Source organism: Pan troglodytes, chromosome 20, assembly GCF_028858775.2.
Source record: "Pan troglodytes isolate AG18354 chromosome 20, NHGRI_mPanTro3-v2.0_pri, whole genome shotgun sequence".
NCBI classification, from domain to species: domain Eukaryota; kingdom Metazoa; phylum Chordata; class Mammalia; order Primates; family Hominidae; genus Pan; species Pan troglodytes.
The window spans coordinates 36,128,828-36,141,347 of record NC_072418.2 but is presented as its reverse complement, the minus strand read 5'-3'; the positions used below and the strand labels follow the sequence as shown (position 1 = coordinate 36,141,347).

The 12,520-nt window shown below is 47.9% G+C and overlaps 1 protein-coding gene across 1 annotated transcript in view; it reads left to right on the top strand.

The window, feature by feature from the left end:
• The window catches only part of RHPN2 (rhophilin Rho GTPase binding protein 2), an 87,188-nt gene that overhangs the window by 26,445 nt on the left and 48,223 nt on the right, over positions 1-12,520 (top strand). The window contains exon 3 of the mRNA XM_054673830.2: positions 12,313-12,441. Within this exon, the coding sequence (XP_054529805.1) occupies positions 12,313-12,441 (129 nt within the window). The remainder of the gene's footprint in view (positions 1-12,312; positions 12,442-12,520) is intronic.

Below are 12,520 nucleotides of genomic sequence, written 5' to 3'. Positions count from 1 at the left end.
CACTTTGGGAGGCTGAAGCGGGCAAATCATTTGAGGTCAGGAGTTTGAGGCCAGCCTGGTCAACATGGTTAAACCTTGTCTCTACTAAAAATACAAAAATTAGCCACGCGTGGTGGCACACATCTGTAATCCCAGCTACTCGGGAGGTTGAGGCTGGAGAATCCCCTGAGCCCAGGAGTTCGAGGTTGCAGTGAGCCGAGATCACGCCATTGCACTCCAGCCTAGGTGACAGAGTGAGACCCTGTCTCTTAACAAAAAGAAAAGAAAATTAGCTGGGTGTGGTGGTGTGCGCCTGTAATCCCAGCTACTTGGGAGGCTGAGGCAGGAGAATTGCTTGAACCAGGGGGACAGAGGTTGTAGTGAGCTGCAATCATGCCATTGCACTCCAGCCTGGGTGACAGAGCGAGACTCTGTCTCAAAATAAATAAATACATAAATAATAAATAAATAAAATTTTTATATTTATTCATTTTGAGGCAGGGTCTTGCTGTGTTGCTCAACCTGGAGTTCAGTGGTATGATCACTGCTTACTGCAGCCTCAACCTTCTGGGCTCAAGCTGTCCTCCCGCCTCAGCCTCCACAGGTGTGTACCACCATACTAGGCTAATTTTTTTTTTTTTTGAGATGGAGTCTCGCTCTGTTGCCTCCTGGGTTCAAGCGATTCTCCTGCCTCAGCCTCCCTAGTAGCTGAGATTACAGGCACGCACCACCATGCCCAGCTAATTTTTGTATTTTTAATAGAGAGGGGGTTCACCATGTTGTCCAGGCTGTTCTCAAACTCCTGACCTCAAGTGATCCGCCCACTCGGCCTCCGAAAGTGCTGGGATTACAGACATGAGCCACCACACCTGACTGGCATTCGGCTAATTTTAAAATTTTTTTTGTAGAGACTGGGTCTCCCTATGATGCTCAGGCTGGTCTCAAACTCCAGGGCTCAAGCAATCCTTGTGCCTAGGCCTCCCAGAGTGCTGCGATGACAGGTGTGAGCCACCATGCCTATTTATTTATTTTTTGAGAGGAGGTCTCACTCTGTTGCCCACACTGGAGTGTAGCAGTGCAATCCTAGTGTGTCTGGAATTGGTGGGTTCTTGGTCTCACTGACTTCAAGAATGAAGCGACGGACCCTCGCGGTGAGTGTTACAGTGCTTAAATGCGGCGTGTCTGGAGTTTGTTCCCTCTGATGTTCGGATGTGTTTGGAGTTTCTTCCTTCTGGTGGGTTTGTGGTCTCGCTGGCTCAGGAGTGAAGCTGCAGACCTCTGCGGTGAGTGTTACAGCTCTTAAGGCGGCTCGTCTGGAGTTGTTCCTTCCTCCCGGTGGGTTTGTGGTCTCGCTGGCTTCAGGAGTGAAGCTGCAGACCTTCGCAGTGAGTGTTACAGCTCATAAAGGCAGTGTGGACCCAAAGAGTGAGCAGCAGCAAGATTTATTGCAAAGAGTGAAAGAACAAAGCTTCCACAGTGTGGAAAGGGACCAGAGCAGATTGCTACTGCTGGCTCAGGCAGCCTGCTTTTATTCTCTTATCTGGCCCCACCCACATCCTGCTGATTGGTAGAGCCCAGTGGTCTGTTTTGACAGGGTGCTGATTGGTGCATTTACAATCCCTGAGCTAGACACAAAGGTTCTCCATGTCCCCACCAGATGAGCTAGATACAGATTGTCAACACAAAGGTTCTCCAAGTCACCACCAGAGTAGCTAGATACAGTGTTGATTGGTGCATTCACAAACCCTGAGCTAGACACAGGGTGCTGATTGGTGTGTTTACAAACCTTGAGCTAGATACAGAGTACCGATCGGTGTATTTACAATCCCTTAGCTAGACATAAAGGTTCTCCACGTCCCCACCAGACTCAGGAGCCCAGCTGGCTTCACCCAGTGGATCCCACACCAGGGCCGCAGGTGGAGCTGCCTGCCAGTCTGGCGCCCTGCGCCCGCACTCGTCAGCCCTTGGGTGGTCGGTCGATAGGACTGGGTGCCGTGGAGCAGGGGGCGGCGCTCGTTGGGGAGGCTCGGGCTACACAGGAGCCCACGGAGGGTTGGGGGGAGGCTCAGGCATGGCGGGCTACAGGTGCTGAGCCCTGCCCCACGGGAAGGCAGCTAAGGCCAGGCGAGAAATTGAGCACAGCAGCTGCTGGCCCAGGTGCTAAGCCCCTCACTGCCCGGGGCCAGCGGGCCGGACGTCGGCTCCTAGTGCGGGGCCCGTCCAGCCCACGCCCACCCGGAACTCGCGCTAGCCCGCAAGCACCGCGGGCAGCCCTGGTTCCCGCCCGCGCCTCTCCCTCCACACCTCCCCAGAAGTTGAGGGAGCCGGCTCGGGCCTTGGCCAGCCCAGAAAGGGGCTCCCACAGTGCAGCGGCGGGCTGAAGGGCTCCTCAAGTGTCGCCAAAGTGGGAGCCCAGGCAGAGGAGGCACCAAGAGCAAGCGAGGGCTGTGAGGACTGCCAGCATGCTGTCACCTCTCACTAGCCCACTGCAGACCCAAACTCCTGGGCTCAAGTGATCCTCCTGCCTTAGCCTCCTAAGCAGCTGGGACTATACACGTATACCACCATTCCCAGCTAATTTTCATTTTCAAATTTTCTGTAGAGATGGGGGTCTCCCTATATTGCCCAGGCTGGTGTTGAACTCCTGGCTTCAAGTAATCCTCCTGCCTCAGCCTCCCAAGATTGTGCCACTGCACTCCAGCCTGGGCAACACAGCAAGACTCCCGTCACCAAAAAAAAAAATAATAATAATAATTTTCTTACTTACTATATTTTGCAGGGATCGATATTATCTTTTTTTTAATTTTTTTTTTTTTTTGAGATGGAGTCTGGCTCTTTCACCCAGGCTGGAGTGCAGTGGCCTGATCTCTGCCTCCCGGGTTCATGCCATTCTCCTGCCTCAGCTTGCCGAGTAGCTGGGACTACAGGTGCCCGCCACCACACACAGCTAATTTTTTTGTATTTTTAGTAGAGATAGGTTTTCACCGTGTTAGCCAAGGATGGTCTATATCTCCTGACCTCGTGGTCTGCCCACCTCGGCCTCCCAAAGTGCTGGGATTATAGGCGTGAGCCACGGCGCCCGGCCCGATATTATTATCTTTAAAGCAAAATTGAGGAATGCCTTTGTTCTCCAGATATCGGGATATCTGGACACTCCCAGGTCTGGGTCTGTTTTAGAAAACATTATTAATTTGTTCCCTTTACTGTAAACATTTAGAGGCTAGGAATGGCTAATTTTCTGAGAATGCAGCCCAGCAAGTCTCAGCCTCTTTTTCCAGCCCTCACTCAAAATGGAGTCGCTGTCCTTCGAACGCCTCTGACCTACACCTGTGCTAGCAACGAAGCTCAGACGCCAGGGTTGATTTCTGAATCATGGTTGCACCAAAGGTCAGCATTACAGAAACCAACCCTGAGACCCCACCTGGCTGCCAACAGTTTCAAAGTGACCGACCTAAAGAGGTCTACATCTTAAGGGCAGCTCATTGATTTGTTGGAAATGTATTTAAAAAAAATGTTTAGGCCAGGTGTGGTGGCTCAAGCCTGTAATCCCAGCACTTTGGGAGGCCGATCCTCAAGAATCACTTGAGGCCAGGAGTTTAAAACCAGCCTGGGCAACATGGTGACACCCTGTCTTTACTAAAAATAAAAAAATTGGCTGGGTGTGGTGGCTCACGCCTGTAATCCCAGCACTTTGGGAGGCAGAGGCAGGTGGATCACTTGAGGTCAGGAGTTCAAGACTAGCCTGGCCTACAGGGTGAAACCCCATCTCTAGTAAAAATACAAAAAATTAGCTGGGTGTGGTGGCACACACTGTAACTCCAGCTACTCGGGAGGCTGAGGCAGGAGAATCACTTGAACCTGAAGGTGGAGGTTGCAGTGAGCCAAGATCGTACCACTGCACTCCAGCGTGGGTGACAGAGCAAGACTCCATCTCAAAAATACTCCATCTCAAAAATAAAAACTAAAATAAAAAACATATTTGTTTTAGAGACAGGGTCTCACTATGTTGCTTCGGCTGCTCTTGAACTCCTAGCCTCAAGCAATCCTCCTGCCTCAGCCTCTCAAAGCACTAGGATCATAGGAATGACCCACTTCACCTGGCTTTCTTGTAAATCTTTTTTTTTTTTTTTTTTTTTGAGATGGAGTCTCGCTCTGTTGCCCAAGCTGGAGTGCAGTGGTGTGATGATCTTGGCTCACCACAGCCTCCGCCTCCCAGGTTCAAGCGATTCTCCTGCCTCAGCCTCCTGAGTAGCTGGGACTACAGGGGTGTGCCACCATGCCCAGCTAACTTTTGTATTTTTTTTTTTTTTTTTTTTGAGACGGAGTCTCGCTCTGTCACCCAGCCTGGAGTGCAGTAGCACGATCTCTGTTCACTGCAAGCTCTGCCTCCCAGGTTCACGCCATTCTTCTGCCTCAGCCTTCTGAGTAGTTGGGACTACAGGCGCCCACCACCACACACAGCTAATTTTTTTGTATTTTTAGTAGAGACAGGGTTTCACTGTGTTAGCCAGGATGGTCTTGATCTCCTGACCTCGTGATCTGCCCACCTCGGCCTCCCAAAGTGCTGGGATTATAGGCATGAGCCACCGTGCCCGGCCAACTTTTGTATTTTTAGTAGAGACGGGGTTTCACTGTGTTGGCCAGTCTGGTCTCAAACTCCAGACCTCGTGATCCGCCCGCCTTGGCCTCCCCAAGTGCTGGGGTTACAGGCGTGAGCCACCGCGCCTGGCCTTGTGGCAAATCTTAAATCAAAAATTGTTGCCAGGCCGGGCGCGATGGCTCACACCTATAATCCTAGCACTTTGGGAGGATGAGGCAAGAGGATTGCTTTGTCTTAGCAGTTTGAGACCAGCCTGGGCAATATGTTTAGACCCCTGACTCTATTAAAAAAAAAACTAAAATTAAAAAAAAAAATGTTTTGCCAAGCTGGGAGGGGGGAGACATGGCAAATTTATATATAAAGGTGGAAAAATAAAGAGTTGGCATTACGTGGAAGCTCTCTAGGGATTTTGGTGGGGTTCTTAGGGTCTCAGTTTTTATTTATTTTTATTTTATTTTATTTTTTCTTTTTTGAGACGGAGTTTCGCTCTTGTTGCCCAGGCTGGAGTGCAATGGCGCGATCTCGGCTCACCGCAACCTGCGCCTCCCAGGTTCAAGCGAGTCTCCTGCCTCAGCCTTCCAAGTAGCTGGGATTACAAGTGCCTGCCACCATGCCCGGCTAATTTTGTATTTTCAATAGAGACGAGATTTCTCCACGTTGGTCAGGCTGGTCTCCAACTCCTGACCTCAGGTGATTTGCCCACCTCGGCCTCCCAAAGTGCTAGTATTATAGGTGTGAGCCACTGTGCCCGGCCTATTTTAATTTTTATTTTTTTTGAGATGGAGACTCGCTCTGTCGCCAGGCTGGAGTGCAGTGGCGTGATCACTGCTCACTGCAATCTCCGCTTCCCAGGTTCAAGTGATTCTCCTGCCTCAGCCTCCCGAGTAGCTGAGAGTACAGGCGTGTGCCCCCATGCCCAGATAATTTTTGTATTTTTAGTAGAGATGGGGTTTCACCATGTTGGCCGGGCTGATCTTGAATTCCTGACCTCAGTTGACCTGTCCACCTTGGCCTCCCAGAGTGCTGGGATTACAGGTGTGAACCTCTGTGCCCAGCCTTAGTTTTTACATTTAAGTCGAACCTACTGTGGTACTAAGCACCAATCAGCTCCCTCACTGCCTAGAGGGAGTAGTCTTCACTCTGTCATTTGTTCTTCCATGAACTAAAATTTGTTCAGCGCCCCCATGATGTGGAAAGGGCTATGCCAGATTCTAGGAAAAAAATACCAAGAGAAAGAAGGCTTGTCCTCTAGGAATTATAATTGAATTATAATTATTTATCTTCCCTCATTTTAAAGTAGATTTGAAGTACCTTAACATATTCATACAACATGTAAGATTAAATCAGGAGTGAATGAAGATATGAAGGCAAGAGAAAGAAGAATAAAGGAGAGATTTAGCTGGAGGTAAGGCTAGTGCATGCCACAAAGTCCTATATACTTTGTGAAATGTGAGCCATGGTTTGTCTCTGAGCTTCCTGGCAGGCAATAGGAGGAAGGGAATATATTTGGAACACATTTTATATTCACTAGACAAAAGGAATCCAATTTGTAAGAAGAAATGAACCCATTCCTGATACTGAGGGATGGGAGGATTCCGCCCCCACCCCAATCCTTGTGAACATTATCAGCTACAGGATCAGTCGTTTTCTCAATAAGCTCTTTGTAGCACAGGTTTTACAAGCTGCAGATTGTGACCTGTGGTGTGTAATGACATCAATTCAGTGCGTTGCTGTGGCATAATAAAAGATAAATATTTGGTCTTTGTCCTGTTCCTGTGTTCCTGGCACAGAGCTCCTGAGTGATAAAAGTATCTTTTGTATGCTAATGAGATCACTCTTGGTGGGAGGCTTTAGCATGGATGCTGATCCCCAGAAAGCACGAGCCATGGTGAGAGGGCTGGAAATTTCAGCTCCTCCCTACACCACCTCTGGAGAAGGGAGAGAGGCTGGAGATCGAGCTCAGTCACCAGTGGACAATGATTTAATCATCTATACGTAATGAAGCCTCCATAAACCCTGCATTAGGCTGGTCACGGTGGCTCACGCCTATAATCCCAGCACTTCGGGAGGCCGAGGTGGGTGGATCACCTGAGGTCAGGAGGTGGAGACCAGGCCAACATGGTGAAACCCCGTCTCTACTAAAAATACAAAAATTAGCTGGGTATGGTGACAGGCTCCTGTAATCCCAGCTACTCGGGAGCCTGAGGCAGGAGAATTGCTTGAACCTGGGAGGTGGAGGTTGCAGTGAGCTGAGATCGCACCACTGCATTCCAGCCCCGGGGAAAGAGTGAGACTCTGCCTCAAAAAAAAAAAAAAAAAAAAAAAAAAAAGACCGGGCCCGGTGGCTCACGCCTGTAATCCCAGCACTTTGGGAGGCTGAGACAGGTGGATCACGAGGTCAGGAGATCAAGACCATCCTGGCTAACATGGTGAAACCCCTCTCTACTAAAAATCCAATAAATTAGCCGGGCGTGGTGGCGGGCGCCTGTAGTCCCAGCTACTCAGGAGGCTGAGGCAGGAGAATCACTGTCCCAGCTACTCGGGAGGCTGAGGCAGGAGAATCACTGGAACCCGGGAGGCGGAGCATGCAGTGAGCCAAGATCACGCCACTGCACTCCAGCCTGGGCGACTCCATCTCACACACACCCACAAAAAACCTACGTTAGCCAGGCGCAATGGTGCATATCTGTAGTTCCAGCTACTCAGGAGGGTGAGGGAGGATCACTCAAGCCCAGGAGCCCAGGAGTTGGAGACCAGCCTAGGGAATATAGCAAGACACCATCTATACAAAAAAATAAAGTAAGGCTGGGCGTCGTGGCTTACGCCTGTAATCCCAGCACTTTGGAAGCCTGAGGCGGGCGGATTGCTTGAGCCCAGGAGTTGGAGACTGGACTGGGCAACATGGTGAAAAAATACAAAAATTAGCCGGGTGTGGTGGTGCATGCCTGTAGTCCCAGCTACTTGGGAGTCTGAGGTGGGAGGATCATTTGAGCCCTGGAGGGCGAGGCTGCAGTAAGCCATGATCGTGCCACTGCACTCCAGCCTGGGTGACAAAACAAGACCCTCTCCCAAAAATAATAGAATAAAATAGAATAGAATAGAATAGAATAGAATAGAATAGAATAGAATAGAATAGAATAGAATAGAATAGAATAAAATTCTGAACGATGAGGTTCAGGGAGCTTCTGGGTTGGTGAACGCATTGAGGTGTCTGGAGTGAGCATGGAAGCCCTGCCCCTCTCCCACCATAACTTGCCGTGTACACCTCTTCCAATTGGCTGTTCCTGAATTGAATAACATAAACCAGTACTGGTCCATCAGGTGCTTTCCTATGTTCTGGGAGTCTTTCTGGTGAATTACCAAACCTGAGGAGGTGGCAGTGGGAACCCTTGATTGACAGCTCATCAGTCAGAAGCACAAGTATCCCCCTCTCTCCCAGGATGTGTGACTGGTCCCTAAAATGGGGGCAGCCTTGTGGGACCAAGCCCCTACTCTGTGGAGTATGTGCTTAACCTGGGAGCTGGGGTCAGAATCGAATTGAATTGTTGGATACCCAGTTGGTGTCAGATAATCAGAGAATTGGAGGGTTGCAAACATAATTGTGTTTTAAAAAGAAGTTATTAGAGTAGACTAGACTATGCTGGAGTGGATCACGCCTATGACTTCTGTGAGACTTTTGTTGCAGGGGCATGTGTCTGTGTGTGTGTGTGCATGCATGTACTGAGTTGTAAAATAAAATGTATTTCTTTTTTCTTTTTTTCGTGATGGAGTCTTGCTCTGTCACCCAGGCTGGAGTGCAGTGGTGCGATCTCAGCTCACTGCAACCTCCACCTCCCGGGTTCAAGCGATTCTCATACCTCAGCCTCCTGAGTAGCTGGGACTACAGGCATGTGCCACTATGCCTGGCTAATTTTTGTCTTTTTAATAGAGACGGGGTTTTACCATGTGGCCCAGACTGATCTCGAATTCTTGGCCTCAAGTGATCCGCGTGCCTCGGCCTCCCAAAGTGCTGGGATTACAGATGTGAGCCACTGCACCTGGCCTAAAATGTATTTCTTACTGGTGCCATAGCCATACACACACAAACATCTCTAAATTGATGAAATTCACCAAGCTGAGCCTCCAGTATCTTATTTTCTGGGGCAGTCCAAATGTGCATGTGTGTGGACTTCCAGGGCCACAAGAGGAAGAGTGTTGTCACACGTGGTGAGGGCGGAGACTTCGATTTTACAAGTGTTCTCACCATTCCCAGACTGATAAGATTGACTCACTGTGCCTGAACTGTTTGTACAAATGGTATGGTTTATGTGGAACCACTTGCCTTCCTTCTGGGAATCCAGAATTTTGGAGCATGCTAGGCAGAGGTGCCTATGCTATCAGCCCCCAGTAAAAACCCTGGACACGGAGTCTCTGAGCTTCCCTGGTAGATGGCATTTTACGTGTGTTGTCACAACTCCTTGCTAGGGGAGTTAAGCACGGTCTGTGGGATTCCACTGGGAGAGGACCCCTAGAAGCCTGGGCCTGGCCTCCTCCCAATTTCACCCCATGTGCCTTTCCCTTTGCTCATTATGCTTTGTGTCTTTTGCTGTCGTAAACCATAGCCATGGCTTTTGCAAGTCCTCCTAGATTAACACTGAACTTGGGGGTGGTTTTAGGGACCCTGACGTACCTGTGGATGTCAACCTGCTTTAGCGCTATTTGTTGAAACAATAATCTTTTCCACATTGAATTGATTTGGCACTTTTGTTCAAAATCAATTGTAAAGATTTACTACATAAATGTAAACATTTATTCCTGGACTCTTCTTCTTTTTTTTTTTTTTTTTTTTTTTGAGACGGAGTCTCGCTCTTTTGCCCAGGCTGGAGTGCAGTGGTGCTATCTCAGCTCACTGCAAGCTCCGCCTCCAGGGTTCACGCCATTCTCCTGCCTCAGCCCCCCGAGTAGCTGGGACTACAGGTGCCCACCACCATGCCCGGCTAATTTTTTGCATTTTTAGTAGAGACAGGGTTTCACTGTGTCAGCCAGGATGGTCTCGATCTCCTGACCTCGTGATCCGTCCGTCTCGGCCTCCCAAAGTGCTGGGATTACAGGCGTGAGCTACCACACCCGGCCTATTCCTGGACTTTTATTCTGTTTCATTGCCTATCTTTATGTCAGTACCATGCTATCTTGATGACTATGGCTTCTTAGTAAGTTTATTTTTAATTTTTTTTTTGGGGATGGAGTTTTGCTCTTGTTGCCCAGGCTGGAGTGCGGTGGCGCGATCTTGGCTCACTGCAACCTCTGCCTTCTGGGTTCAAGTGATTCTCCTGCATCAGGCTCCTGAGTAGCTGGGATTATAGGTGTCCGCCACCACTCCCAGCTAATTTTTTGTATTTTTAGTAGAGATGGGGTTTCACCGTGTTGACCAGGCTGGTCTCGAACTCCTGACCTCAGGTGATCTACCCACCTCAACCTCCCAAAATGCTAGGATTACAGACGTGAGCCACTATGCCCAGCCCAGCTTTTTAGTAAATTTTAAAATCAATTGTCTTCCAACTCTGTTCTTATTTTTCAAAATTATTTTGCCTATTGTAGGTTTTTTTTGCATTTCCATATGAATTTTAGGATCAGCTTGCCGATTTCTATTAAAAAGGTTAGTGGGATTTTGATTGAGGTTGCATCGAATGAATGTACCAACTAAGGAGGCTTGATATCTTGACAATAATGAGCCTTCCCATCCATAAACATAGAATAGCTCTTCTTTTAATATATCTCAGCATTGTTTTGTAGTTTTCAGTTTACATGTCTTGTGATTCTTTTGTTTATTCCTGAGTATTTTATTCTTTTTGATGCTATTGTGAATGGAATGGTTTTCTCAATTTCAAGATTGTTCATTGCTAGGATACAGAAATAGAATTGGCCAGGCACAGTGGCTCATGCCTGTAATCTCAGCACTTTGGGAGGCTGAGGCAGGAAGATTGCTTGAGCCCAGGATTTCTGGGCCAGCCTGGGCAACATAGTGAGGCTCCATCTCTACAAAGAAACACAAAAATTAGCCAGCGTGGTGGTGTGCACCTGTAGTCCCAGCTCCTTGGGAGGCTGAGGCTGGAGGATGGCTTCAGCCTGGGAGGTTGAGGCTGTAGTAAGCCATAATGGTGACATTGCACTCCAGCCTAGGTGACAGACTGATACCCTGTCTAGAGAAAAAAAAAAAAAAGAATTGATTTTTGTATATTGATTATACCCTGTGACCTTGCTAAATTTATTAGTACTAATATTTGTTTTATGGATGCCTTAGGATTTTCTATATTTAAGATAGTGCCATCTGTAAATAAAGACAGTTTTATTTCTTCCTTTCTAATCTGGATGCCTTTAACTTATTTATTTGCCTCATTGATTAGAAATAGCAAAAGTGGGCATCTTTGCCTTGTTCCTGGTGAGAAGAGGAAAGCAGTCATTCACCACTAAGTGTGATGTTAACTGTGGGTTTTTATAGGTGTCTTTTATCAGATTTCATAAATTCTCTTTTATTCCTACTTTGTTGAGAATTTTTATTATGAATCTGTGATGGATTTTGTCACAGTGTTTTCAGTATCTGTTGAAGTCACCATGTGTTTTTTTGTCCTTTATTCTGTTAATATATTATATTATATTATATTGATTTTCAGATGTTAAACCAACCTTGCATTCCTGGGATAAATCCCACTTAGTTATGGTGTACAATCCTATTTATATGTTGCTAGGCTTGGATTGCTAATACTAGTCTTACAGAATGAATTGGGAAGCATTACCTCTCCCTTCATTGTCTCATTCATTTATTTTATTTTACTTTCTATCTTATATATTTTTATATTTTATTTCATTTTATCTTATTTTAGTTTTTAGAGACAGTGTCTTGCTCTGTCACCCAGGCTGGATTGCGGTGGTGTGATCATAGCTCACTGCAGTATCAACCTCCTGGGACTCAAGCAATCCTCCTGCCTGGGACTATAGGCATGCACCACCATGCCCAGCTATAATCATCCATTTCTTTCTTTTTTTAAAACAAATTTTATGTTTATTTATTTATGTATTGTGATTTCTCCCACCGAAAGGAATCATTCATTCTTTTTTTTTTTTTTTTTTTTTTTTTTTTGAGAGGGAGCCTTGCTCTGTTGTCCAGGCTGGAGTGCAGTGGCATAATCTCAGCTCACTGCAACCCCTATCTCCCAGGTTCAAGCCTCAGCCTTCTGCATAGCTGGGACTACAGGCGTGCGCCACCACACCCAGCTAGTTTTTGTATTTTTTAGTAGAGACAGAGTTTCACTATATGTTGGCCAGGCTGGTCTCGAACTCCTGACCTCAGCTGATCCACCTGCCTCGGCCTCCCAGAGTGCTGGGATTACAGACGCGAGCCACCATGCCCGGCTGGAATCATTCATTTCTTTTCAAGTGGGTATCTTATGGTATTTTAGGGCATGGCTGGGAGCAGTTTTGTTTTCTCTTCTCAAGACTGAGTGTTTGCAGGATGTCATAGAGTTCATGTCTGCAGCTCACAGTGTCATTGCCTGTGTCCCCACCTCCACGTACTGGCAGGTGTGCTGCAAGCTGGGCAGGTGCCCTGTGTCCCTGGGATACCTTAACCGACACTCCTGGCCCTCCTCTGCAAGCCGTGCCCTGATCCTCCCTGCAGGGACTGGGGATTGGGTCTGCTCACCTAGAAGCCAGGATACCTGGCTGAGGGCACTTCTCTCCCTCTTCTCTTTGAACAGAGTGGCCACAAACTCAAAGGTGCGGGAGCAAGTGCGGCTGGAGCTGAGCTTCGTCAACTCAGACCTGCAGATGCTCAAGGAAGAGCTGGAGGGGCTGAACATCTCGGTGGGCGTCTATCAGAACACAGAGTAAGTGGGAGCAGCACACCTTCCAGAAGCCTCTGAGCCAGAGATCCTTCGTACATCCAGGGTGCTGCACAAAGAGGTC